The following is a 26,316-nucleotide window of genomic DNA, read 5'->3' on the forward strand; positions in this document are numbered from 1 at the left end:
CCCCCCCCCTTTTGTCACACCTCAAAAGCATGGGATGGGGACACCCAATAATAAGCAGCCTCCCACTGTAATAACTGCTGTGTGGCAAGGATTCTGGACTAATTTTGGAGGAGGAAGTGCACGGTATTACACAACACGCGGTCAGCAAGTGATAGTGTGCCACAGCAGCAAAAAGCCATCAAGTGAAGAGACTGCTGCATGCTCTGTGTACAAATCTTGTACCAATCTTGAGCAGTGAGGCCTTAGTTAAAAACCTTTTCATCTGACACATTTAACTCCCTCCCCTTTTTTTTTGCAGCCGAGCTTTTAAGCTTAAAAGCAACAACAATAAAAAACACCCATCATTTTAATACATGTACACAGTTGCTAGGTTCACAAGCAGCTCTCTTCGTTCTTTTTTATGCCACTTTTCAGCAATCTGAATCTCTGTTAAAGATAAACAGCCAAACACATGAGACAAACAAATGAATCTAAAATTGCTCACTGAATCTACGTTGGGAATGTGGTTTTTCTTTTTTCTTTTACCTTTCATGTAGGCGAGGATTATAACAGGTTTCAGTGTATATATTTTAATCCTTGTGCAACAGTGGAGGTTAGTGTTCCTTTTAAGCAGAGGTAGAGCCATTTGTTGAAATGGACCAACCCTATGATTATTATTATTAATAATAATTTATTTCTTGTACCCCACCCATCTGACTGGCTTGCCCCACCACTCTGGGCAGCTTCCAACAAAGTACAGTACAAAGGAACGCACCCAAATATCAAATGATAAAAGCTTTTTTGTATGTGATTGGGACAGACCCAGGTCTGAACAAACTGATACAAACACATGGGTTAAAATTGTTCTTTTGCCATGGTCCAGTTATAAAGCCTCCATGAACCCAAATGTGCATACTGTGTATATAGACTGGGCCTGGCTAGAAACATGGCCCTGGAAATATGTACTGACTTGGGGATTTTCCAAGTCAGGGTCCCTGTTTCTGGAGCTGTGTACAATTGAGGTGCGGCTTGGTTTTCAGCCTGAAATGCAAAATGCAGAAGGTAGTGTTCTATTCACCAGGCAAAGGTAGAAAGCAGGTTTGGGATTATTGCTTTTAAAGGGTTTGGAGGGGGTATTTGTACCAGGCTTGGCCAGCCCAGTGATCTCATGCAGCCAGGTGCAGTTTGGGAGGCCTTGCATTGTACGGTCCTACTCAGTTCTGTGCTTCAAAAGGTTTTCTGTGTGCAGCTCAGTAGGCTGGGCTCAAGACTCGCGCACCCTGACACTTTTCATTTATTCAAATACTTCTGTGCCACTTAATAGCCCTGAGTGGCTCTCAAAACACCTTGCAAAAGATTCCTTTATTTCCCCCTGCGGCGGTGTCGAAATGGGGGGCGGACTCTCTGCTTGAACAGACGTTCTCCAGAGCCAGCCCAATCCCCACATATCCTGGATAACCCTGTTGTTCCTCAGATCCCTGGCTGGGGACTGGGAGGGATAAACGCCCAATGCCTAAGCCAAAGTTTCCCTACATCTGAAGTTTTAATAAAATTGTGGCCAAATTTTAATCCCATAACACGTTGTCTTGAGTCATTATTCCACGCGGGTGTCGCGCAGGGTCAGGGGGGTTTCCGCTTGTCCGCGCAATAAAATGTCGTGCATATGAAGCCAGGGTTATTCTTCTTGGTCTTTGTTCTTCCTTTGTGTCATGTCAAGTGCCTGCTCCCTCCAAGGTTCTCTGAAGGAAAGGAGTGGGCCTAAGTGGCTGGATCTCACTTGGCCTGTGATGGAAGCCATCTTCCTTTAACAGCAGTTGGCAGGCAATGGGTCCTCTGAGGCAAGAGAGTGGGGCTGAGCAGTTGGATCTTGCTCAGCCTATGATGGAAGCAGTCCTCGCTTCCAGAGTGTTTTTCGTTTCAAAGTCTTATGCCGCTCCCCGCCCCCAAACATTTACACAATATTCAAGAGAACCAAAGAAGTCGCTGGTTTCTGTTCTGCCCCATGTTCACCTCACGCAGCACCTTTTCCAACCTGCTGCCGTTCGGCTTCTGACAAAAACTACGTCGTTCATCCTGCTGTGGTGGAATTTTACGCGATTAATCGTGTAAGTCATTTCATTATTCCACACCATTCGTTTCTGTGCGGAGGAAACACAATCCAAATGGGTTTTAAAAACAAAACGAAAACACCCATCAATTATGTATTGTTTGCAGACAGAAAACAGCAGCAGCAGTGAATCCCAATTCTGTTCGCTGGACCGATTTCCATTCCAGACATGGGACAAATAAGTGAACAGCTTCTGCTCCCGTTTCTGTCAAAAGTCTCTGATGCCCCTAATCAAGGGTACTTTACAGTGTCTTTTGTGAAAACATAGTTTGAAGGTACATGAGCAAATAATGAGCTTTCTTGAGGTACAGTGGTGCCCCGCAAGATGAATGCCTCGCAAGACGAAAAACTCGCTAGACGAAAGAGTTTTCCGTTTTTTGAGTCGTTCCGCAAGACGAATTTCCCTATGGGCTTGCTTCGCAAGACGAAACGTCTTGCGAGTTCTTGCAAGTTTGTTTCCTTTTTCTTAAAGCTGCTAAGCCGTTAATATCCGCTAAGCTGCTAAGCCGTTAATAGCCGCTAAGCCGCTAATAGCCATGCTTCGCAAGACGAAAAAACCGCAAGACGAAGAGACTCGCGGAACGGATTAATTTCGTCTTGTGAGGCACCACTGTAATTTCACCAACAAGGAGGCAGTGATTAGCAGAATCTTGGGACAGTTCGGAGCAAGTTAAGTGATTTGAGCATTGGTAGGCAAACTAAGGCCCAGGGGCCGGATTCGGCCCCATCGCCTTCTAAATCCAGCCTGCAGACGGTCTGGGAATCAGCGTGTTTTTACATGAGTAGAATGTGTCCTTTTATTTAAAATGCATCTCTGGGTTGTTTGTGGAGCATAGGAATTTGTGGTGTTGTTGTTTTTCAAAATATAGTCCGGCCCCCCACAAGGTCTGAGAGACAGTGGACCGGCCCCCTGCTGAAAAAGTTTGCTGACCCTCTGTGATTTGAGTGTGTGTTCAATGTAAGTGTATATAAGAAGAGGTTTTTTATTTATTTAGTTTTCATGTGTTGTTAATTAGGGTTGAAGTGTTTAGTGTGGAGTAAAACACGAACCCCCTTTCAGCAGTGCTTTGGAGGGGAGTGTCCCCCCAAATGAAATGGTAGGAGGAAGATCACACATCCCTTTGTTCCCTCAGTAACTTGGAGATGCTCCCCCATCTTCTGGCCCCTTCTTGTGAGGATGGCACCTCCGCAGCGCATTAAGACACCCTTAAAAGGTACAGGTAAAGGACCCCTGATAGTTAAGTCCAGTCTCGAACGACTTTGGGGTTGCGGTGCTCATCTCGCTTTACAGGCTGAGGGAGCTGGCGTTTGTCCGCAGACAGTTTTTCTGGGTCATGTGGCCAGCATGACTAAGCCGCTTCTGGCGAAACCAGAAGGTAATATGGCTTTCTTTGCCCTCAGTGATGCTATATATTTGATGGGCTACATTAGCAGTGTGACATCATCTGGCTCGCTACAGGATCCCTGATTTGCTAGTATCACAGCTAAGGAGAAGAGAAAATGGCGCCTGTGGACCATCAGAGGAGCGTCCTCGGGCGTAAGATACATTTGAGAGTTTGTCCTCCATCCTTTTGGGCAGATTACCCCTTTTTTCCACCAAACATTATCAAGGATGATAATTCGGTTTGGTCCCGGCAGTTTATTTGCTGTCCCTCTGGATTTTGCATTGGGGTATTTTCTGATAAGGTTTTGTCTTTCAACAGCAACAACAACAAAATTATCCTGCCTTCCTGTAGCTCAAGCAAATAAAGCTTCAAAAACGTTTGTGTACACATTACGCTGGGCCCCTGCTGTGGTCTTCAGCACATGGAATGTAAAAGCTGTATTTATATTGACGTATTTGATCTATTGTAATGTATGAGGGCTGCCACGACCAGATATTCTGTTTTTAATAGACCCCCCCCCCAATTTTTCTGTCTCTCTTTATGGCAGTCCTAGAAATGAGAGAAATCTGTGACAGTTGAACCCCATTTATAGTGTGGACATGCCAAAGAACTTAACTTGCTGGGTTGATGATATTATTATTATTATTATTATTATTATTATTATTAATTTTATTTGTATGCTGCCCATCTGACTGGGTTGCTCTAGCCACTCTGGGCATCTCCCTCTGGGTTAGCAGTGACACAAAGGGGTTTTGTTAAAGGATATTCCTGGGACGAGGGGCAGTGAACTCGTAGATTATGGTGTTTTATGGGTATATGTATGTATTACCTGTTTGTGCAGAGGTGAAAGGGAAACGATAATAGAAGTTTAACACTGTCACACTCCCTTGTATCAGCTGTTTATTTCCAGGGGAATTCTAAATCATGTTTCCTTTGAATTGGTATTTATTTCTGACTAGTGCATTTTATGGGGCTAATTATTCATGGTGTGAAATGGAGACTTTGTTTTCTTTTTCAAATCTTTATTGGTATATAACGGGGAGGGAGTTGGTTTGTGAGTGGATGGAGGAAGAGGGTAGGGTGAGAGGAAAATAAAATAGCCCCTTTGGGTTGAGGCTGAAACCTAAAAGGGCCTGCATTTTTGAAGTTTTAATTTGCCTTTGGGGTGACGACTTTGTTCCAAGTCTTAGGAAATAAAGACCTCCTTTCGGTGTTCAGATCTGGACACTAGATTTCCAGCAGAATGTGTTCACGGGCTGGAAAAGGATTTGGAAAAGAGATGCAAAGATGTACACTTTTTCAGAAGTGAGAAGTCAGTGGCTGAAGGTGTTTGGCGTTTAACCCAAAATAAAGTAAACTGAATGATAGGTGAAGGGATATGTTGACAGTTTCCTCAGGCATCCTAAAGGGTTTCTGACAAAGTGAGGGAATGATGATTCAACCTATTCACTGAGGAAAACGCAAGGAATAATGGATTTTAAATTATATGGAGGCAAGATTGGAGCTGTTTTCACAAGTGCTGTCCAAACTGGGTTTTGTATGAACTGTATCTTTAATACCCTCATCAGCCTGTCAACGGCTGGAATGAATGTTCTAATTTGAAAATGGCTCTTTCTTTCTTTTTGGCTTTCTGTCCTATTTTAACACCATCCATACATGCACACAGATGGCATAATGAGAAACACTCATAGCTGCTTTAAAGTGTTATGTGAAGATGCTCTGAATATTTGTTTTCATTTATTTTCTTTCATAAAATTTATGCATTTACTATTTTAAATAGTACGTGCTGAATTGCATCCAAAGCCAGGTACCTGTGTTTTCGCCCTTTCATGTTCTCAGCAGATTGGGGTAACTTAAACTGGGGGGAAAGCACCTCCCCCATGACTAATTTAACCATTAAATAGATGCAGGAGGGAACACAGTTGGAAGTTGGTGTTGCAGCTTTCACTAACCTGATGTTCGGCAGATGTTTTGGACTACAACTCTTATCATATATGATCTTTGGCCACGCTGGATGGGACTGATGGGAGATTTCTTTCAAAGCATCTGGTGCTCTGCTCCTTTGAACCTTATATAGGTAAAGGGACCCCTGACCGTTAGGTCCAGTCGTGGCCGACTCTGGGGTTGCGGCGCTCATCTCGCTTTATTGGCCGAGGGAGCCGGTGTACAGCTTCTGGGTCATGTGGCCACCATGACTAAGCCGCTTCTGGCGAACCAGAGCAGCGCCCGGAAACGCCGTTTACCTTCCCGCCGGAGCGGTACCTATTTACCTACTTGCACTTTGATGTGCTTTCAAACTGCTAGGTTGGCAGGAGCAGGGACCGAGCAACGGGAGCTCACCCCGTTGCGGGGATTCGAACCGCTAACCTTCTGATCGACAAGTCCTAGGCTCAGTGGTTTAACCCACAGCGCCACCCGCGTCCCTTTGAACCTTATATACCTCTAAGCAAATTTGCTTTCTTTCTAATCAGGTGCATCTCAAGTGCTCCCAATAAAATTAGAATGATTCCAGATAGAGATTTGATTTTCCGGCATGCGTGTTTCACACATTAGCTTCCATACATTCCCATTCATTCACTCATGGATATTCATTGCTGTCCCTCTGGATAGAGGCAACCACTGAAATGTCACCATTCACCCACACAAAGTGGGCTTTCACACCTGCAGTGATTGTGAGTGTACAATGAATTATTTTAACTTATTGTATTTTCTGTGTTTAGAGCAATACTGGGTTAAGTATTTTTTTTAAGTACTGGCTGGCATTTTGACATTGACAATGTGTAGTGTTGCAAAAAAAAACCCCAAAACCACATGTGCATGAGCAGCACAGATTCCACAAGAAACTCTCATCTCGTGGCACCCTCAGTAATTTTAGTGGCATGGGGATGGGGAGAAGCTCAAGTATTGCAAAGCTTATTTTGCAGCTTTTTCAGAGTGAATGATATTGCAGGAACTAAATTGACCTCTTACAGCTCTGGTTTTCCTCCATGCCTTGGCCAATTGGTAGGGGGTGCCACTGTTGTAAATTCTGATTCCTACCCTTTCAATGGCCCTTGACATTTAGCTAGTTCTGTTTGGTTTGAAAAGGAGTCAACCTGCTGCCACGATTGCATCAGTTTGGTTCTCCAGGTTTGTGCTTCCGCATAGAGACTGTTCCGGTAGAGCTTCCACAGGAGTAGCTTTGCTAGTCTGTGGCAGCAAAAACAACAGAGAATCTTGTGCAACATTAAAGACTAACCTATTTATTATGGCAACTTTTGTGGTCTAGAGTCCAATTCATCAGATGCATGAATTTCAGATAAATCTGCTTGGGAACTCTTTATCTAAAAAACATCAGTTTGTGTCAAGTTACTGCAATGTATGTATTCTGGACAGTTCGTGGTACTGTAGCAAAACTTTAACTTTCCCCTCTTTTTCTTAAAAAGAGATTAAAGGGAACTACTGCACTATTTTGACTTCAGCAATCTATTGATGGCTTGCCATTTCTCCTGTTTAAAGTACAGTGGTACCTCGGGTTAAGTACTTAATTCGTTCTGGAGGTTCGTTCTTAACCTGAAGCTGTTCTTAACCTGAAGCACCACTTTAGCTAATGGGGCCTCCTGCTGCCGCTGTGCGATTTCTGTTCTCATCCTGAAGCAAAGTTCTTAACCTGAAGCACTATTTCTGGGTTAGCGGAGTCTGTAACCTGAAGCGTCTGTAACCTGAAGCGTCTGTAACCCGAGGTACCACAGTAATACTGCAATAAGATGATGCTTTCTGAACCTCCACCCCTGTGGTATAACCCCCCACCCTATCCTTAATATCTGAACTCTGTTAGTTTACACAGCTCTCCTCTGCTCCTTGAGAGACAGAAAGTGTTCAGAGAGAAGGGAGGTGGGGAAGAGAAAATGTTAGCTTTTTTTTTTCTTGGTCAAGAGAGCAGTTATTTTGCATTCATTTGAACTGTTGAAATATTTAATCAACACAAAAGATTGACTGTATGCTGCCTCCAGGCAGCATTTTACAGCATTTGGGAAAGATTAAAAAAAAAAAAAACCAGGAAAAAGGCAGGTCAAACCTTGGCATTCTCTAGGGGCAGATTTGGGCCTCTGAGCCCCAGTTGCAGTATAGCAATGAACTTGTGGGAAGGTTTGGTGTCCTTCGACCGTATCTGTAGCATGACACCCACATTTATTTATTTTCTTACTTTTACCTTCATATCTATCTAGATCAGGGTGGTCCAAAGCATGACCCAAGGGCTGCATATGGCCTTCAAGGCCCTTTTTTGCAGCCTTTGATGCCCCCCCCCCCGCCCTCCTGCTGCCTTCTGAAAGCAAGGTAAGGAGGCAATCACCTTTGGAAAGGAGGCGTGAGTGCTCTGACAGGGCCTAGAGTCCTCCCTCTTCCCTCCCAAAGCCTATGAAAAGTTGGCCTGTCCTGATTTAGATGGTTGCCTTATCTTAGAGAGGCATCCCAGTCCTCTCCACTTGCCATGATATTTGTGATGGGCAGTTACACCTACACAGCTCACCACTCTGGTATTTTAAATTACATTCAATAATTCCTCAAAAACACATTTCTGGATAGTTTATGAAATATACAAAAAAAAAAAAGGCAAGGAAAGCTCTTATAACGTACTGAGATTTGCAGTTTAATCTTCCGTAGATCCAAACAGCCTTTGAAACTTGCTGTGATATCCCCAACCCCAGGAAGAGGCTTACGATGGCACTGCTGGTCTGTGTTTGTCTCCCTTCTTAAAACCCATTTCTTCTATGAAGACCTCGTTTATCCCACAACTTTCACCCCCAACTAAAATGGAAGTCTCTGAATGTGTAGATGCCTTTGGTCACCTTAAGCATTTATTACCCTTGCCTTTCTCTTTCTCTTTGTTCTCCATTTTCACATATTGAACTGTAAACTCCTTGAGACAGAGAACAGTCTCTTTTGCTAATCACAAAAGTGCCATACATTAGTGGTTCTATATAAATGAATGCACCGTCATCGTCAATTTCTTCGTCTGTACTGTGCCACCAATGTGCTGGTTGGAACTGGTGGTCTTTTGGTACACTTAATCAATTTGTACAATCTAAAGAAGAAGTACTTATTTCTTTTCATGATTCCTCCAGTGAAAGGCTTGATGGTTTTTGGACGTTCTTGAATGCTGTGTTTCAGCCCACGGCTAAGCGTGCAGAAATAATTTTTAAGAAATAAATGGCTTGGCTCCAAATTTTCAAGAGGTATTAGAAACCTCTTCTGGGGCCTTATTTTTCAACATCGTTATGAAAGAGTTTTAAATCAGAGATTAAAGGGCAGCTGGATTAATCTCCACTAGAGTAAAGAGAAGATTTCAGTTCTGGGATGTCTGGAGACCTCAGGGAAATGTTGGCTTAGACAAAAGAGTATGGAGTTGGGGGGATTACTGTAAGGATCTTGTTAGGCTGAACTTGTCAGCTGCTTCACTCCCAGTGAACCTGTTTGATATATACAGTGGTGCCCCGCAAGACGAATGCCTCGCAAGACGGAAAACTCGCTAGACGAAAGGGTTTTGCGTTTTTTGAGCTGCTTCGCAAGACGAATTTCCCTATGGGCTTGCTTCGCAAGACGAAAACGTCTTGCAAGTTTGTTTCCTTTTTCTTAACACTGTTAATACAGTTGCGACTTGACTTCGAGGAGCAACTCATAGAACTCATAGTGTGGTAGCCTTTTTTGAGGTTTTTGAAGACTTTGGTGATTTTTGAAGCTTTTCCAAAACTTTCCCGACACCGTGCTTCGCAAGACGAAAAATTCGCTAGACGAAAAAACTCGCGGAACGAATTAATTTCGTCTTGCGAGGCACCACTGTACAGTGGTACCTCGGGTTAAGAACTTAATTCGTTCTGGAAGTCTGTTCTTAACCTAAAACCGTTCTTAACCTGAGGTACCACTTTAGCTAATGGGGCCTCCCGCTGTTGCTGTGCAATTTCTGTTCTCATCCGGAAGCAAAGTTCTTAACCCGAGGTACTATTTCTGGGTTAGCAGAGTCTGTAACCTGAAGCGTCTGTAACCTGAAGCGTCTGTTATCCGAGGTACCACTGCATGCCACCCCAATTTCTGAGTGGTTCAAGATTCCATGGGTTCCAGGTGCTTACCCAGGGTTCATTTTTTTCTGGAATGAGGGACAGTGGAGACTGTGGTGTCTTTATGATATATGGTTTATTTACATATACAACCTGAGTCTATGATGGAGGGGCTCTGTCAGGGAACTGACATCAGAGCGGGAGGCGAAGGGGAGGCTCCTAGATGATGCTGGAGAAGGACCCAGCAGCAGGGGGAGAAGCAACTCAGTGGAGGGGGAAGAATTTAAGCGCAACACCAGGAACAAAAGTGAGCAGATGGGGAAATCGGAGAGAGGGCTCACGGACTCTTCACTGGAACTCAGTGAGGAGGGGACAGGTCCCCCGCTACCTACGCCCACCCTGTGCAGAAGGCTCCCGCGCAGTGAGAGGCGGAGGAGATTGGGTGTCAAACAACTCTTATGTTGGAAGAGATTCAAGAAACGCCCACTGACGGATTCTGCTAGTGACTGAGACAGTCATGATGAGAAAGGGCTGTGCAGTCAGAAAGGTTTAACAAGGCAAATTAGCCTAGAGAGGCACCAGTTTACGCACGAGTAACTCATACACATCACAGGCTCACAGCATTAACACCCCAGAGGGTCTTTTGCTTCTCCTATAGCCACAGCCTTGGATTCTACCAGAAATCAGGCATGGGTCTGTTTCTCAGCTGCCAAGCCTGCAGCCTCCTCTAGCTTCTGGCTCACACACCTCAACTCAGCTTTAGCTATTGTCTTTCCAGCTACCAGAGAGTTGACAGCCTCGGCCCAGTATACCTGAAGGAGCGTCTCCACCCCCATCGTTCAGCCCAGACACTGAGGTCCAGCTCCGAGGGCCTTCTGGCGGTTCCCTCACTGCGAGAAGTGAGGTTACAGGGAACCAGACAGAGGGCCTTCTCGGTAGTGGTGCCCACCCTGTGAAATGCCCTCCCATCAGATGTCAAGGAAATAAACAGCTATCTGACTTTTAGAAGACATCTGAAGGCAGTCCTGTTTAGGGAAGTTTTTAATGTTTGATGAATGAATATGTGATTGTTTTAGTTACATGTGCTTAAGCTTAGTTACAGGCTAGGATTCAGTAGGGCATGGGAAATGGGGAAATAAACCAAAGGTTTCATAGAAAATGTGGTAGGTGAAAAGATTTTCTATCCTTCACTTGTAAAACAAGCCTTTTAAGGAGACATCTTTCTGCCTCTGTATTGGCATTGTTTTTAAAATGTTTTAATTGATTTTTTCACTTGCATGTTTGCTGCCCAGGCTCCCTTGGGAGGAAGGGCAGGATATAAATTAATAATAATAATAATAATAATAATAATAATAATAATAATACCTTTGAGCAGACCAATCAAATGTCAAGGTCCAATAAAGGTGCCATTGTATAAATAGCAAAATCTGTGCTTTGGACAGGAGGAAGCAAAATGGGCTTGCGATTTCGTTCTCATATGTTGGAAAGAATTTATGTGTGTTCTCAAACTGCCTCTTGTAAAAGGTAATAGTAGCCATGTTGACCCATATGAAAAATTCCAACATCTCTATCAGTCCAAAACCTTTATAAGGGCAACCAAAATGTTACAAAATAGTGTGCAATTTTTCAAGTTCCCCAGAATTCTTCATCAAGCTAGCTGGCTAACAAAAAGAAGGAAAGGGAAGAGATAAGAAGGCAAAACGGTGAAATCGTGTTGTTATGAGATCACTATTAGTCAGCTGATGTCTTTGGCAAATGGTCCATTAAAATGTGTTAATGCAAGTTGCTAAGAGTGGTCCCTTTTTGCAGTTCAGATCCTGCTCCAGGTTCCCTAGAACGTGGTTATCTTCAGTGGGAAATGGGTGTACCTTGTCTCTAGTGTACACACATGTGCAAATGCATGCAAATGAACTGTAAAGCTGAGGTCTGTATTTTGAAACTGTTAGCGTAGGGTAAGCTAGTTTCTGTTTTCCTAGTATATTTTAGCAACAAGCACCTTTCGTTGCAGCGGAAATGAATAGTATGTACCTTAGGCGGAGTAGAGTCTTCAGCACTGTTTAATATTGGTGGGGGTGGGTGGGTGGAGCACCCAGACGCTAATCTTTGATTTCAGGAAAAGGGTATTAACAAGTATGTCACTATTTCATCGGCAGTATATTGGAGGCTATGTTCATGTCTTCATAACGTGCCAGACTCGTCAACCTTGCAAGCAGCCGCCTTGTATGAGGCACCCTTGGGCCATCTCTCTTTCACAGCCTCCTTTGTAAAAACAGGTCAGGAGGGAGTTCGTGGGCAACAGCTTCCAAGAAAGCTGGATAAAGAACAGACAAGCTGTAAACAGTGAGGCCTTAGCTGTGGAAACAGCACCCCCCCCCCCCAGCTTTACCTAAATACAGGAAAGTGCTTGTATGCAGGAAAAGAGGGTGTGTTTCAGAGGGTGCACAGAGAGGTTACTGAGAAAGGTGACAGAGATGCTTTCTATACTGGACTCAAGGCTTTTGCTGTGTCCACAAGAGCTGCCTTGATTCCTGTAGAAAAATAAATCACTGGGGGCTCAGCCCCTTTTCAGAAAGCTTGTGGGTCCACTTCTCTTCAACCGGAGAAAGAAAGCTGGAGAAAGATGTGGAAGGCACCCTTCTTGCTAGAAGGGTGTTGTGGGTTGTCCCCAAGAGGGCCATTCAGACAAAATGGTACTCTTCCTCTTAAGGCTCTGCATTAATAGTTTTCATGGCTTTGGGTTCCTGATCTTTTAACTCTTACTAGCCACAGTGAGGTAAATTTGGGGTACCATTGAATTGGGGTGTTGATGAGCCCCAGATCCTTTGCCCCTTTCACTCCTTGCTTACAGATCAACCATAAAGTTCAGTGCAGATGAGTCCCTACCCACTTGCTATCTTAATTTGCCAAAAAGCAGCTTTTTACATTAACATACATATGCAAATTTGTGTCCAGAGTGCATTATGCCCCATATGTCAGAACAGAACATTCCTTCACCTTTAATGGCAGTGGTGTTGCTAGGTACTTAAACGCCACTGCCATTAAGGGTGAAGGAACGAGCTTTGGCATATGGGGTATAATGCACTAGGACAATTCCTTTGCAGCCTTCATTGAATGAACAGGAGAAGTTCACAGTAATTCCCTAGTAATATGGTTTGAATCACAATTAAAGTATCAGTATCAAATACTTTTTCACATAGCACATAATGAAACTATGGAATTTGCTGCCTTGGTATGTAGTAAAGGCCACCAACTTGGAACACTTTAAAAGAGGGTTAGACAAATTCATGGAAGGTAAGGCAGTCAGAGGCTACCAGGTGTGGTGACTATATTCTGCTTCCACAGTACAGTCATACCTTGGAAGTTGAACGGGATCCATTCGACTTCCAAAACATTCAGAAACCAAAGCATGGCTTCTGATTGGCTACAGGAAGCTCCTAAAGCCAATCAGAAGCTGTGGAAGCCCTGTTGGATGTTCGGGTTCCAAAGAATGTTCACAAACTGGAACACTCACTTCCGGGTTTGCGGTGTTCGGGAGCCAAAACATCCGAGTACCAAGGCGTTCAGGATCCAAGGTACAACTGTATACTAGTTGCTGGGAATCATAACTAGACATCTCATTGGCCACTGTGGGAACAGGATGCTGGATTAGGTGAACCATTGATATGATCCAGCAGTGCTTTTCTTTTGATCTTAATGCCCTGTGTTAGGAGTGGGGTTTATAGTGGATTGTCCAATACAGTGGTACCTCGGGTTACATACGCTTCAGGTTACAGACGCTTCAGGTTACAGACTCTGCTAACCCAGAAATAGTACCTTGGGTTAAGAACTTTGCTTCAGGATGAGAACAGAAATCATGCTCCGGCGGCAGCAGGAGGCCCCATTAGCTAAAGTGGTGCTTCAGGTTAAGAACAGTTTCAGGTTAAGAACAGACCTCCAGAATGAATTAAGTACTTAACCCGAGGTACCACTGTAATGTAACATCCTTCTTTAAGCAGTTCTGTTCTGCTGCAGGAGTATTCATCCGACATAAGTTCCAAGAAAGACATAGAATCATAGAACTGTAGAGTTGGAAGGGACCGTGAGGGTCATCTAGTCCCACCCCCTGCAGTTTATGAATCTTTTGCCCAAAGTGGGGCTCAAACCCACAACCCTGAGATTAAGAGTCTTATGGGTGCATGAGAAGCCCGGTTAACTAGGCTGGAAGAGGGCATCCCAATAAAAAGAATAGTGCCTCTTGTTGCTTGTCTTGTGATGGACACACTGACCCTATGATTGTTAATGTTTGCTCTGGGGGCCCAGAGACAAAGCCCTGTGTAGATACATTCATCCCATCAGCCTACACATGGCCAGTCTTTTTAGACTATTCCTTTGATCCTGCAAGATCTTGAATGAACTGGGAAAGATGCATCCTGATTGCTAGGGGGGGAAAGGAAGGACAAGCCACATAGATTCCACAAGAAAATAAGACAGAAGTAGGAAAAGTGCACTAAAGAGGACAGACAACTCTGTAGGACCTCAGGGATTCCCATCACTTAGTGTCCAAATAACTCCATTGTTAGTTACAGTACTGGCTTCACTTACTGGCTAAAAATACCAAAAGCCGAAAACAGCCAGGCTGCCTTATCTCACAGAAATCACTTTGAAAGATACCTGCACATTTTGTTCCATAACTTTCTAGGAGGGCTAGAGACTTATTTTTTAACAATGAAAGTTCAGAGTCTTGGGCTGTGGGCCTCGTACACCTATGCCCACCTTTTAGTGTCCCTGATCAGGAGGGAGTGTCATGCTCAGTGCACCTCTTAGGTCTTTCCAGGGTAAAGATTACCTCACCACGCCAGTGCATACTTTTGTAACTTCTAGGGCCAACAACTATAATACACCAAATATGAAGCTGACCTTGATCTCTCCTTGGGGCTACTTCCTGGTGCAGAGAGCATATTGGATATGTTCTGTGCCAATTGCATTGGCTGCCTGTGTGCTTTGAGGGTCTAGTTAAAGGTCCTGATTTTGACCTTAAAAGCCCTTTGCAACCCCAGACCCATCTATATACGGGATTGATTCTCCCAGTTTCAGCCCAGGTGCCAGTTGGGGCAAGCAAATCAGGCCCTAGTCTGTGTGTCTTGAGAAGCTGCCTGTATTGCTTTTTAATTTTCTTAAAATACATTTTTATTTTGCTGGTATTTGAGTTTTGTGAGCTCCTTTGAACATTTGGAAACGGTATAAAATGTTTTTTAAAATAAATATTATTCCTATGTTAGGCTGGATGGCTGTGGCTGAGAGAGAGCAGTTCATCTAAGGCCACTTTGGGAGATTAATGCTGACCTCATAATTCAATGAGGAGCCTCCTTGCTTGTGGCTAGTGGAACTCTTTACTGTTATCCTAACACTCCAAATATCCATGAACCTACAGCCTCCAAGCACTGTAGCCTTTTGTACGCCTCTTATAAAATTAATTTGCATCATTGCCAGGTTCAGAAACATTAATTTGGACTGATATTGTTGCAAGCAAGGTTCCATAAGTATGGTTGCTTGTGAAATTACGGATGAATGTGGGCTAATTCTTAAAGCAAAAGATCTTTCTTGCTGATGTTTTCCTAAGAAAAATGAAACAGAAGCATACTTTGCTCCATTTATAGAGTACATCTTTGGAAATAAGCACTGAATTTATTTAAGTTTTTGGTCTCACATTTGAATATTTTGCTGTGGCAGCTGTCAGTTGAACTCCATTGATCACAGAAAATGCTGGTTGAGATGGGGAATTGATGGTTTGTAGCTTGAACAAGGAGTGGCTCTTGAAGCCAACAAACGGTAGCTGAGTCCCATTATTGGGGGAAATAACGGGTGGGGGTGGGTGGGTCAGAAGGGTTCTTGGACTTAGCAGATTCCTTCACAGCTGTTTGTGGTTTTGTGTGTGAGAATACTTTTTGCAGCTGTTGGATCCCTCTTGCTGCTTCATTATTGTCTTCAAGCACTGGGACTTTGTAGTGCTGTTGCTGTTCTCCACCCCCACCCCAGTAAATTCCTGTTTTGCATGGTGGCATTTTGGGGTGGAGTCTTTCCCAGTCTCCATAACAGCATTGTTGAGAGAAGTTTAGTGGTTTTTGTGGATAACAGAATGGACAGGAAATCTCACAAGTGATGCTGCAGCTCAAAGTACCAGTGCCATCATTTTGGTTCTTGGTTACTACAAATATCTAGATCAGCAGCCTAAGTTCTGATTAGTCCAGATGTTAGCAATTGGGCATGACTGCACTATCCATTGAATGTTAACCCACCCCTGCATATAGTTGCACTTCTATCTGCCATGGTTAATAAGCATTGATAGACCTAAATTCAGTGCATTTATCTAATCTTTTAAAAATATGTTTCTACATTCATAGCATCGTATGGATTCATAGCATCGTGTGTCTGCTCTTTTGAAGAAGTGGCTTTTTCAATGTATTTGTTCTGCAAAACAAGCCTTGCAAAACAAGCCTTTTCATTTTACTAGATGACCTTCAGATCTTTTGTGTTTTCAGAATACTCTAAACTCCAAAGTGATAGCATTGTTTGTTTATCTATTTAGTCTTATTTATAACGGTATTTGTAAGCTGGCAACTCCTGAGAAGAATATTGCTCTAAACTAGTAAAAGTAACATTGTCTGGATGTACCTTGTTCATTCCTGGGCATTCACAATTAGGTTGATGGAAGTTTGTAAGTTCCTTCTCAAGAGGAGCTTAACCTTGAATTCTCTTAGCCATATACAAGATGTTGTGGCTATGCAACAAGAACGACTCTTTTTACATGTGGATCATAGAATCATAGAACCTTAGAGTAGGAAGGGACCCTGAGAGTCATCTAGTCCAACCCCTGTAATGCAGGAATCTCCGCTAAAGCATCCAAGACAGATGGCCATCCAACCTCTGCTTAAAGACCTCCAATGAAGGAGAGTCCACCACCTCTCGTGGGAGTCTGTTCCACTGCTGAACATCTCTTAATGTCAGAAAGTTTTTCCTGAATGTTTAGTTGGAATCTCCTTTCTTGCAACTTGAAGCCACTGGTTCGAGTCCTACCCTCCAGAGCAGGAGAAAACCAGCATGCTCCCTCCTCCATGTGACAGCCCTTAAGATATTTGAAGATGGCTATCATATCTCCTCCCAGTCTCCTCTTTTCCAGGCTAAACATACCCAGCTCCTTCAAGCGCTCCTCAAAAGGCTTAATTTCCAGACCCTTGGTTGTCCTTCTCTGGACACGTTCCAGATTGTCAACATCTTCCTTAGATTGTGGTGCCCAGAATTGGACACATACAGTGGAACCTTGGTTGTCGAACGCTACGGAAGTCAAACGTTTCAGCTTTTGAACACCAACAACCCAGAAGTGAATGCTTCCAGTTTCTCCATTTTTTCGATGAATTTTGCCAACCGGCAATTGCGCCTCGGTTGTCAAACATTTTGGAATTCGAACGGTCTTCCGGAGTGGATTACATTTGACAACCGAAATTCCACTGTATTCCAAGTGTGGTTCTGACTAAGGCAGAATAGAGTGGTACTATTAATTCCCTTGATCTGGACACTCTACATCTGTTGGTGCCGAAGAGGGTAAGGAGAACAAGGAGTCTGGAAATTTCAGTCACTGCCCTTTAAAAAAAAAAAAAGCATAGGAAAAGATTGGGAAGCCTCCTGCAAGGAAGATTGTCATGTGAGTTTTGTCTGCATGGCAGTGCTTCAAGAGACAAAAAGCAAGTGTGAAAGAGAAGCCAGGAAGGGCGGGTGAGGAAAAATTATCAACTGAGTCACCACTGATAAGGCACTCTGCTGCTTTCCTCTCTGTCAGAGTCTAAAGCGGTATTAAGTGTGCTGTTCAGAGAGAACATCACTGGAATGCTAATCACATTAAAACGGCGTGACTGGTAGGGAAGGGAAAGGAGAGGAAAAAGCTCGTTACTAACTCCAGATGGCTTGAAAAGCACAACCCACTGCTGCTAAGAGATGCTCAATTAGCGATTACTCCTTTTAATCAGGAACGGCGTTGAGTTGTGCTGCTTGGGGAAGCTTTGGAGGTGCTGAGTAAGGCTGGCATTGGCATCTTCTGGTTTTGCTAATCACACATTCCACATTAACAAATAATATCCTGGTGCCTTATTGAATTACCTCCTTGCCACACTTGCCCTATTTTAGTTAGTTAGTTAGTTTGTTTATTATTAGAAATTTTATTTACAACATAACATAACCCCCCCACCTCCCCAATACAGAAATCCACCCTCATTAAATGCAAACATAACAAACAATAAGCATAACAGAAAGCCACCGCCAATCACTGTGGACAATACTGAGCTAGATGGACCAATGGTGTGAGTTGGTAGAAGGCACGTTCCTGTGTTCCTAAGAGTCTGTAAGGCAGAAGTTCCAAGGCTGATTGTGCTTCACCACCAGTTCTGCCTACTCATCCAATCTCCTCTCATTTCCTATACACAAAGGTAAAAAAGGTAAAGGACCCCTGACAGTTTAGTCCAGTCACAAACAACTCTGGGGTTGTGGCGCTCATCTTGCTTTACTGGCCGAGGGAGCCGATGTTTGTCCGCAAACAGTTTTCCCAGGTCATGTGGCCAGCATGACTAAACTGCTTCTGGTGAAACCAGAGCAGCGCATGGAAACGCCTCATACCTTCCTGCTGGAGCGGTACCTATTTATCAACTTGCACTTTTTGGCATGCTTTCGAACTGCTAGGTTGGCAGGAGCTGGGACCGAGCAACGGGAGCTCACCTTGTCGCGGGGATTCGAACTGCCGACCTTCCGATTTTCAAGCCCTAGGCTCAGTGGTTTAGACCACAGCGCCATCCGTGTCCCTATTCCTATACATAGCTTTGCCTAAATAATACCATCTCCCAACAGCTCTTTCTGTTTGCCCCTATCTGTAAGAGTGCTTTGTAAATCTAAAGTATATGTTAAGATTAGCAATGGTTTATTAAACCATTTTTATACTACTTTACATTTTTTAAACAAACAAAATCTAAGTAGTTCATCTATCTAATTTTTGTTCCTTTTATAGAGAGTTCAGGATGGCATACTGTACAGTGTTATTCCCTTGTATCCTGCGAGAGAGGTTAACATGAGTGCAACCGGCTCAAGGTCACCAAGTAAACTTTGTCTTGGAGTGAGGTTTTGAACACTGGTCTCGCTGTCTATCCAACGCACTAGCCCAGCTTTCTCCGAGAAGGTGCCCTCCAGACTGGGGATGGTAGGAGTTGTAGCCCAAAACATCTGTGCAGGTAGCAGGTTGGAGAAGGCTGGGATAGCCACTACTACACCTTTGTACTTCTCCCATGGGGAAATGGAGATGGGTTGTGGGATCCCTAACCATGTTAATCTCTGAGCTTTTGTCCTTTATGCTTCCCCTTGTTCCTTGTCCTCCTATTGCCCATCAGTTATCTTCAAGGGTGCCTTCTGTTTGTCCCAAGGCCTGGCAGAGCAGCAGCATACACTGGGCAATTACCTACAGATGCCCCAGGTTCCCCTTTCTCTTCCAGATTCTACTTTCTCCTCTTCCTATCTGGAACTGCATCTGAATATCACCGATGCCAGTAGAATAACCTGCAGTATTCTAACTGTACTTTTATATATCTATCTATCTGTGTATTTGAAGCCAGAAACAAAAAAAATTGAGAGGAAGGGGGAGTTTGGTTGTGTTGCTGCTGCGCTGGTGAAAAATGAGTGCCTTCTTATGTAGGTGTCAACTAATGACACCAGCTGGGAATGTTAATGGAGGCCCAGCAGGCAGAACTTGTTTGCTTTCCAGCAAATAATCAAACCTGACACTAGCAAGGGAGACATTTGTAGGTTCCTGGGAGGGTGTCTCCTTGCTCATTCCCCTGCTCAGAATATCTGCCTTGGACTGAATGAGGAGGTGGAGTTCAGCATAGCCCAGGACTTAAGAGGACTTGTTTCCTGTATCTTGCATAAGTTGGAGGCAGACTTGATAGTTTTGACTTACCCCATTAACCTGTGCCAAGTAAGAATTGCCTGCAAGCAAGCAGGCAAGAAAACCTTGTTTCTCTTCTCCTCCTCACACCCTTAGGCCATAAATAAGTACGGGAATTTGGAAAAGCTTGTAGAAATCTTTGCTGGCTAGTAACTATTGTGGATTTATTTGTATGTTTGGTTGAGAATATTTTTTTTCTTCTTGTCTTGGAATACTGGGCCCATGACACTAAAGGTGTAGCTTCTCATTCTCAAATGAGCCTCGCCAACTTGAATCATGCAGATGATCTCCATGACTGAGCTGAGATATAAGGATTTGGATAGTCCCTGAGATTCCCACTTGGTTTAATTTGGAAGGACCAGTTTTTTGTGTCAATCTGCAAGACAAAGCCTCTGTCCTATTTGCTTTTTTGTTTAATTTCTATCCCACAACCTTCAGCAGACACTGCTCTCATCAGAGTGGCTAACAGTAGATGATAGCAGAAAAATCAATTGCAGAAACAGGGAAGCTGGCTCAACTTAAATTGTGATTTTCCTCTCTCTAGGTATTATAGAATACTCTCCTAATAGATACTTAGCAGGAGCCTTCTGTTTCAACTTCTAAATGCTTGCTGAAAACTTTTCTATTCTGTCAGGCTTATGCATGCATTTTCCCTCAATAGTTTGCTAATTTCTGTTTTTAACGTTTTAATATGTTTTCTATGACATAGTTTTATGTGCAATTGTTGTAAACAGCTCTGTTTTTTTAAAAAAATGAATAGCAGTATAGAAATATATTTTTAACAAACACAAACAAACAAACAAACAAACAAAGAGGGCCCCTTTCTCCTCCTCCTTGCTGGAGCATTGAGCTGCTCTGGATAAAAAGCAAAGCATCTCTCAAGTCCTGTGGGCACAGACAGGAAAATGCTACGGGTGGGAAGGACAGGAGAGAGCTCTGCCTAAATCCTTAGGAGATTCCAAGAGACTGAAAGTCAAGAGGAAAGGACCTGTTGGAGTGGAGAGAAATGCCAGCCTTTTGAGTCTGTTGGAGAGAGAGGGCAGAAACAAAATTCAGCAGCTGCACAGAAACTGGTGCTGAGGAGACCTTTTGCCATCGGCTGCAAAGGCACTGTCATCTGAGCAGAAGATTGCCAGCCAAGTCTCGTGTCTGTGAGGTGTGTCTGCCATCAGGGGAAAGCAGCCAGCTGGGCCCAGCTGCTACAAGACAGAAGCAAAAGCAACCACAGCCAAGGCCATGAATGAGTGTACACACCCATACAATTTCTCGCTCTGCGGAATGTTGTAAAAGTGAACAACAACGAGCATCATCATCATCTCCTCGTTTTCGGTCTTCAGACTATGGCATCCACAAGATGGAGGTAACGGCAGACGTGGGCTAACTCAAGGTTTGCAGAAATCTATAGGTAAATCCCTAAGGGCAGAATCCTCAAAATATTTCATGAAGGAGGACTTGGTGAGCTCAGTCGCCACAGAATACTGTGGAATGGAATGCAGAGGAATCACTGGATTCTGGAACATCAGCAGCCCTACACTGCAACATTTTCCTGCAGATTCCATAGGCAGTGGCCATTTTAGTCACGTCCAATTGTTGTGCAGTCACCAAGGCCTGGGTCCTTTTGGACCGGGAAGAGGGCAGAATGGGGGTAGAATGGTGGAATAGGGCTTATATGTTCTCTGCTGACATGCATAGGGTCTGAAAATGTAACCCCGCGTCACCACCTGTACTTTTTATACTCTGTGATTTTAAGCAGTAAGCACATTTGTAAAGTTGGGTTATTAGTCAGAAGCAGTAATTTACATGTAGTCAGTGCTATTTTTTCCTAGAAAAAGAGCTGCCAGAACTCACCCTGAACGCCTTCTCTTATAATGGCAATGGTGCTCACCTGAGAGGTGCCAGAACTGAGTGCCAGCGAGTTCCGGCTGAAAAAAAGCACTGGATGTAGTTACCATATTTTTCGCTCTATAAGACGCAACCAACTGTAAGACGCACCTAGTTTTAGAGGAGGAGAACAAGAAAAAAAATATTCTCTCGCTCTCTGCACAGCGCCTCTCCAGCAAAGCAGGAGGAGAAATGGAAGGGGCGCCGTTTCTCCTCCCGCTTTGCTGAAGAGGCGCTGCACAGAGAGGGAAAGCTGCGCAGCGCTTCTCCAGCGAAGCGAAGTCAGAACAGCAAGAGGGATCGCTGCGCAGCGAAAGCAGCGATCCCTCTTGCTGTTCTGGCATCTGGGATAGCTGCGCAGCCTGCATTCGCTCCATAAGACGCACACACATTTCCCCTTACTTTTTAGGAGGGAAAAAGTGAGTCTTATAGAGCGAAAAATACGGTATGTTCTTTGGTAACTGATACACCATACTAACGTTTGCTTATCCTAATGCTGATTTCTTCGTTTGAAATAAATCTAATCCATATTGTGAAGTGTGGTTGAAGTAGGTGCTCTAAAGATTTTGATACACACCCAGGGCAGTATGGAGAACCAAAGTTCTTACACCCTACATAAAGGGAATCGTTCCTGGGCAACTTGCCTTCAAGCTACCTTGCCTGTTTTTACAAAGTGGTAATGGTACAATGTGTGTGTGGGGAGGGGGCAGTTGGCCATTTGTATGTCTTGGGCTGTGGCACATGACCGGCCTCATAACGCTAGACTGTAAATAGTACTGGGTTAGGAGAAATCTGCTTACTTGTGGCTAGACTCGATGTTGCATCGGTGACCTATGGAATCTCTGATAAGCTACCCAGATCGTATCTAGCAAGGCAGTTAACACCAGTGTGGAAAATAACTCTGTAATCCATCTCCCTGTTGCCTGTCAGCTGGAGGAACACTTTGCCTCTCAAGATTGCTCCGCAGCCGGACCCAGCCTTGTTTCCTTGACTGTACTAAGCCTGCAATGCTACTCTGGGATTTTGTACACACCAGAGTTCTGATGCGCACATGGGTCGCACACATCTAATTTTTCCATGTGTGCTTTTGTTCATGTTCATCCACACCTGAGCACTTATAGTTAAACTCTCAATAATTCCTGTCCACACTAGTGGGTGGTGTTTAATGGGATATATTTGCACTGTGTGTTGTTTTCCTTCCCCAACTTCACTTAGTATTTTTGCCACCTTCCCTGAGTTCCAGAAACCTGAGCTCTGTTACAGCACAGGTATTTGTCTATCTGTGTGGGTAGCTAATTTTCTATTTCTGTTTTTGAGGTATTAGTTTTCTTATCTATTAGACTTGTACAAAACAAAGGTTAAAAAATAAAAAACCCACGTGTCATTGCTAAACACACCAAGGAGCACCTCTGGAACAGAAGTAGGGCATGTGGAATCTTTCTGCGTTATCTGCAGATTGGGAAAATCTGAATTAAATGGAGGGAATGTGCAGGCTGTCACTTAGGGCTTATCAGGTGCACTAACTCCAGGGGGTCAAGGTGTCTTTGTCCCCCTCAAAATCTCTGGGCAAGGGGCTGGGTCCCTTCAGTGTTGAGGGGTCGGAGGAGACTCCTGATGGTTGGCCTCCCAGACTGTTGGCGACCTCCAGTTGCATGTGTGACATGCATTGTCACACATCCAGCACTCTGGGACGACCCTCTGATGAGCCCAGTGCGCTGGTGCTGCATGTGAAGTCACCTTTATGTGATGTCACACATGTGCGACAGGCCCCCACAATGTTGGGCACAACTCAGCGCCTCGGGCTTATCGGCACTTCCTCTTGTTCTGCTGCTTCCCCCTGGGGAAAACTGCTCTTTAGTGCTCAATCGGAGCAAAGGGCAGTTGGATTTTCTGCAGATTGATGCTTGCTCTGAATCAACATTAAAGAGTGGGTTTCCCTTGAAAAGAAGAAGAAGAAGAGTTTGGATTTGATATCCCGCTTTATCACTACCCAAAGGAGTCTCAAAGCGGCTAACATTCTCCTTTCCCTTCCTCCCCCACAACAAACACTCTGTGAGGTGAGTGGGGCTGAGAGACTTCAAAGAAGTGTGACTAGCCCAAGGTCACCCAGCAGCTGCATGTGGAGGAGCGGGGAATCAAACCCGGTTCACTAGATTACGAGTCCACCGCTCCTAACCACTACACCACACTGGCTCTCAAGGAGCCAGGAAAGGAGTGGGGCATGGGGAAACCCACTCAGACCTATGCCTAGAAAGTGTGGGTCAAGCAGAAAACTTTCCTCTAGGCATGGCACAAGCAGAAGTGTGCGTGAGCCCTTGAATGAGAGCAATGTTGATTGGACCGTGTGAAAAACACGCACACACGAATTGCGTCAAATCTACTTTAAACTGCCAAGGGTCCAGTGCAGCAGTGGGGGATGATGTACCCTGCCGGCTATGAGAGTTCTAGAAAGAAATACCCCTGTTTTGGAAGGGGAGCATTTTTGCTTGTGCACTGTCCTAGGTTCAATCCCACACATCTTGAGTTAAAAAATCCAGGTGGCAGAGCTGGGAAATATATCTCTTTGGCCCGTCCCAACTGAGGCTTCTTCAGCTGGGTTTCCAAATCACAGGCTGCTCAGTTCAACAAGGCTTTCACCTCCTCTCGATAGGATACTATGCCGTGTCCTGCTTCAGCTGCATTTGAGAGCTTTCCAGGTTTCCTTCAAGGGCCTCCATCTGATGCTGGGATTGCTGTCAGGCCACTCTGACCTTTCAGAAGTGCTATTAGCTGCTCCATCTTGGCCACTTTACCAGCTCGCAGTTTCTCTCCACAGGAAATGTTTGCCTTGCATTTCCATTGTGCTCAGAGAGACTTGTAAGCAATGGTAAAATCATACAAGTTAACAGTAAAATACAACAAAATACAGTACAATACAATGAAACGGCATAAAGTAGCAACAGTAGTAAAAAGCGGCAGGTAAGCAGGTAGAATGAGCTTTAAAAACAAGGGCTGGCACGGTCACAGAGAAGGCTCTTGTGCCTTGGCTGTCATCAGGATGTAGAAATGGGCCTCCACAGCAGAATTGATCCTTTAGGTATCCTGGGCATTCCTTTTCTGACACCACTGTTGCATGTTTCCTGTTTTCCTGAGGAATGAGAAGTCCAGGAGCAGAGCAGTGGGTTTTATATATGAGTAAAGGTAAAGGGACCCCTGACCATTAGGTCCAGTCGTGACTGACTCTGGGGTTGCGGCGCTCATCTCGCTTTATTGGTCGAGGGAGCCGGCGTACAGCTTCCGGGTCATGTGGCTGGCATGACTAAGCCGCTTCTGGCGAACCAGAGCAACACATGGAAACGCCGTTTACCTTCCCTCCGGAGCGGTACCTATTTATCTACTTGCACTTTGACGTGCTTTCGAACTGCTAGGTTGGCAGGAGCAGGGACCGAGCAACGGGAGCTCACCCCATTGCAGGGATTCGAACTGCCAACCTTCCGATCGGCAAGTCCTAGGCTCTGTGGTTTAGACCACAGCGCCATATGAACTAGGCCCTAAATGGAGTGGTCCTGTTTTGGACCTGTTCAGCTAGCCTGAAACAAGATCCATGCATCTTCAGGAGGATGGGGAGGAAAGGAAAAAAACACTTTTCTTTCCTCCTCCCCGATGCCAGCCTTCTCCTGTGATATAGCTCATGGAGAAGTCAAAATGCTAATCGATAAATACGAGTTCAGCCTTTCTTGGCTGAAGTAGCACTCTTACAAACCCGGGTTCACAGTTACCAGTTTAATTTTAGATCTGCATCATTATTATTAATCAGGGCGTTTTTTCAACCAGAACGTGCTAGAACTCAGTTCCAGCATCTTTCAAGGTGAGCACCATTGCCATTATAAGAGAACAAGGGAGGTGTTCATGGTGCATTCTGGTACTTCTTTTTCTAGAAAAATAGCTATTATTATTATTATTATTATTATTATTATTATTATTACTACCATTATTTCTGTTCCTCCTAAAAAAGTTCAGGGCAGCAGGTGTCAAAATGGTAAAACAATACTATTAAAAGTAAAACCATATTTAAAATATATAAAAAACATGCAAAACAGTCAGGTGCCCTCACATCAGGGACAACTTTCTGACAGTAAGAGCTGTTTGTCATTGGAACAGTCTCCCTCAGTAGGTTGTGGGCTCTCCTTCCTTGGAGGTTTTAAAACAGAGGTTGTATGGTTGTCTGTCATGTATGCTTTAGCTGAGATTATTGCATTACAAGGGGTTGGACTAGATGACCCTCGGGGTCCCTTTCAACTCTATGATTCTTTGAATTAACAATGGGCTCATCCAGACCTCTGCTTGTCCTGCTGCTTTCCCCGGGGAAAACCGACTCTTGATGTCTATTGGCTTTTCTGTGGATTGACATTTGCTCCGATTCAGCGCTAAAGAGCGGGTTTTCCTGGGGAAAGTGGCAAGGCAAATGGAAAAACCTCCCATGCCTGTGCTTCTTATGCACAGGACAAGCAGAAGTGTGGACAAGCCCAGTTCCAAAGTTGGCAGAACAGTATCTGTCAACTATTGAACTCGTGAGTGAACAGAGCTGTTTTTGGACTCACAGCTGTCCATGGAGGCGCAGGTTAATTCTGTGTCCAGGGCAGCTGTCTACCAGCTCCACCTGGTACACAGGCTAAGACCCTACCTGCCCGTGGACTGTCTCACCAGAGTGCTGCATGCTCTAGTTATCTCCCGCTTGGACTACTGCAATGCACTCTACGTGGGGCTACCTTTGAAGGTGACCCGGAAGCTGCAATTAATCCAGAATGCGGCAGCTAGACTGGTGACTGGGAGTGGCCGCCGGGACCACATAACACTGGTCCTGAGAGATCTGCATTGGCTCCCAAAGTGTTGGTGCTGACCTTTAAAGCCCTAACGGCCTTGATCCTGTATACCTGAAGGAGCATCTCCACCCCCATCGTTCAGCCCGGACACTGAGATCCAGTGCCGAGG

General features: G+C 44.5%; 1 protein-coding gene across 6 annotated transcripts in view; it reads left to right on the forward strand.

Annotated features, from left to right (window-relative positions):
• ZNF385C (zinc finger protein 385C) overlaps nt 1-26,316 on the forward strand; it is a 159,780-nt gene that overhangs the window by 7,498 nt on the left and 125,966 nt on the right. For 2 of the 6 annotated variants that reach the window (XM_080976817.1, XM_080976818.1), the window contains exon 1: nt 3,249-3,300. The exons of 1 other annotated variant lie outside the window; for it this stretch is intronic. In XM_080976817.1, coding sequence (XP_080832943.1) covers nt 3,264-3,300 — 37 coding nt within the window. In that variant the 5' untranslated portion in view covers nt 3,249-3,263. Of the gene's footprint in view, nt 1-362; nt 2,085-2,375; nt 2,392-3,034; nt 3,045-3,248; nt 3,301-26,316 lie in introns of those variants that run through there. 3 more of the 6 variants (XM_080976821.1, XM_080976823.1, XM_080976824.1) reach the window with 3 other exon arrangements.

This window comes from Podarcis pityusensis, assembly GCF_964106645.2.
Source record: "Podarcis pityusensis genome assembly, chromosome: 13".
In the NCBI taxonomy this organism is placed as follows: domain Eukaryota; kingdom Metazoa; phylum Chordata; class Lepidosauria; order Squamata; family Lacertidae; genus Podarcis; species Podarcis pityusensis.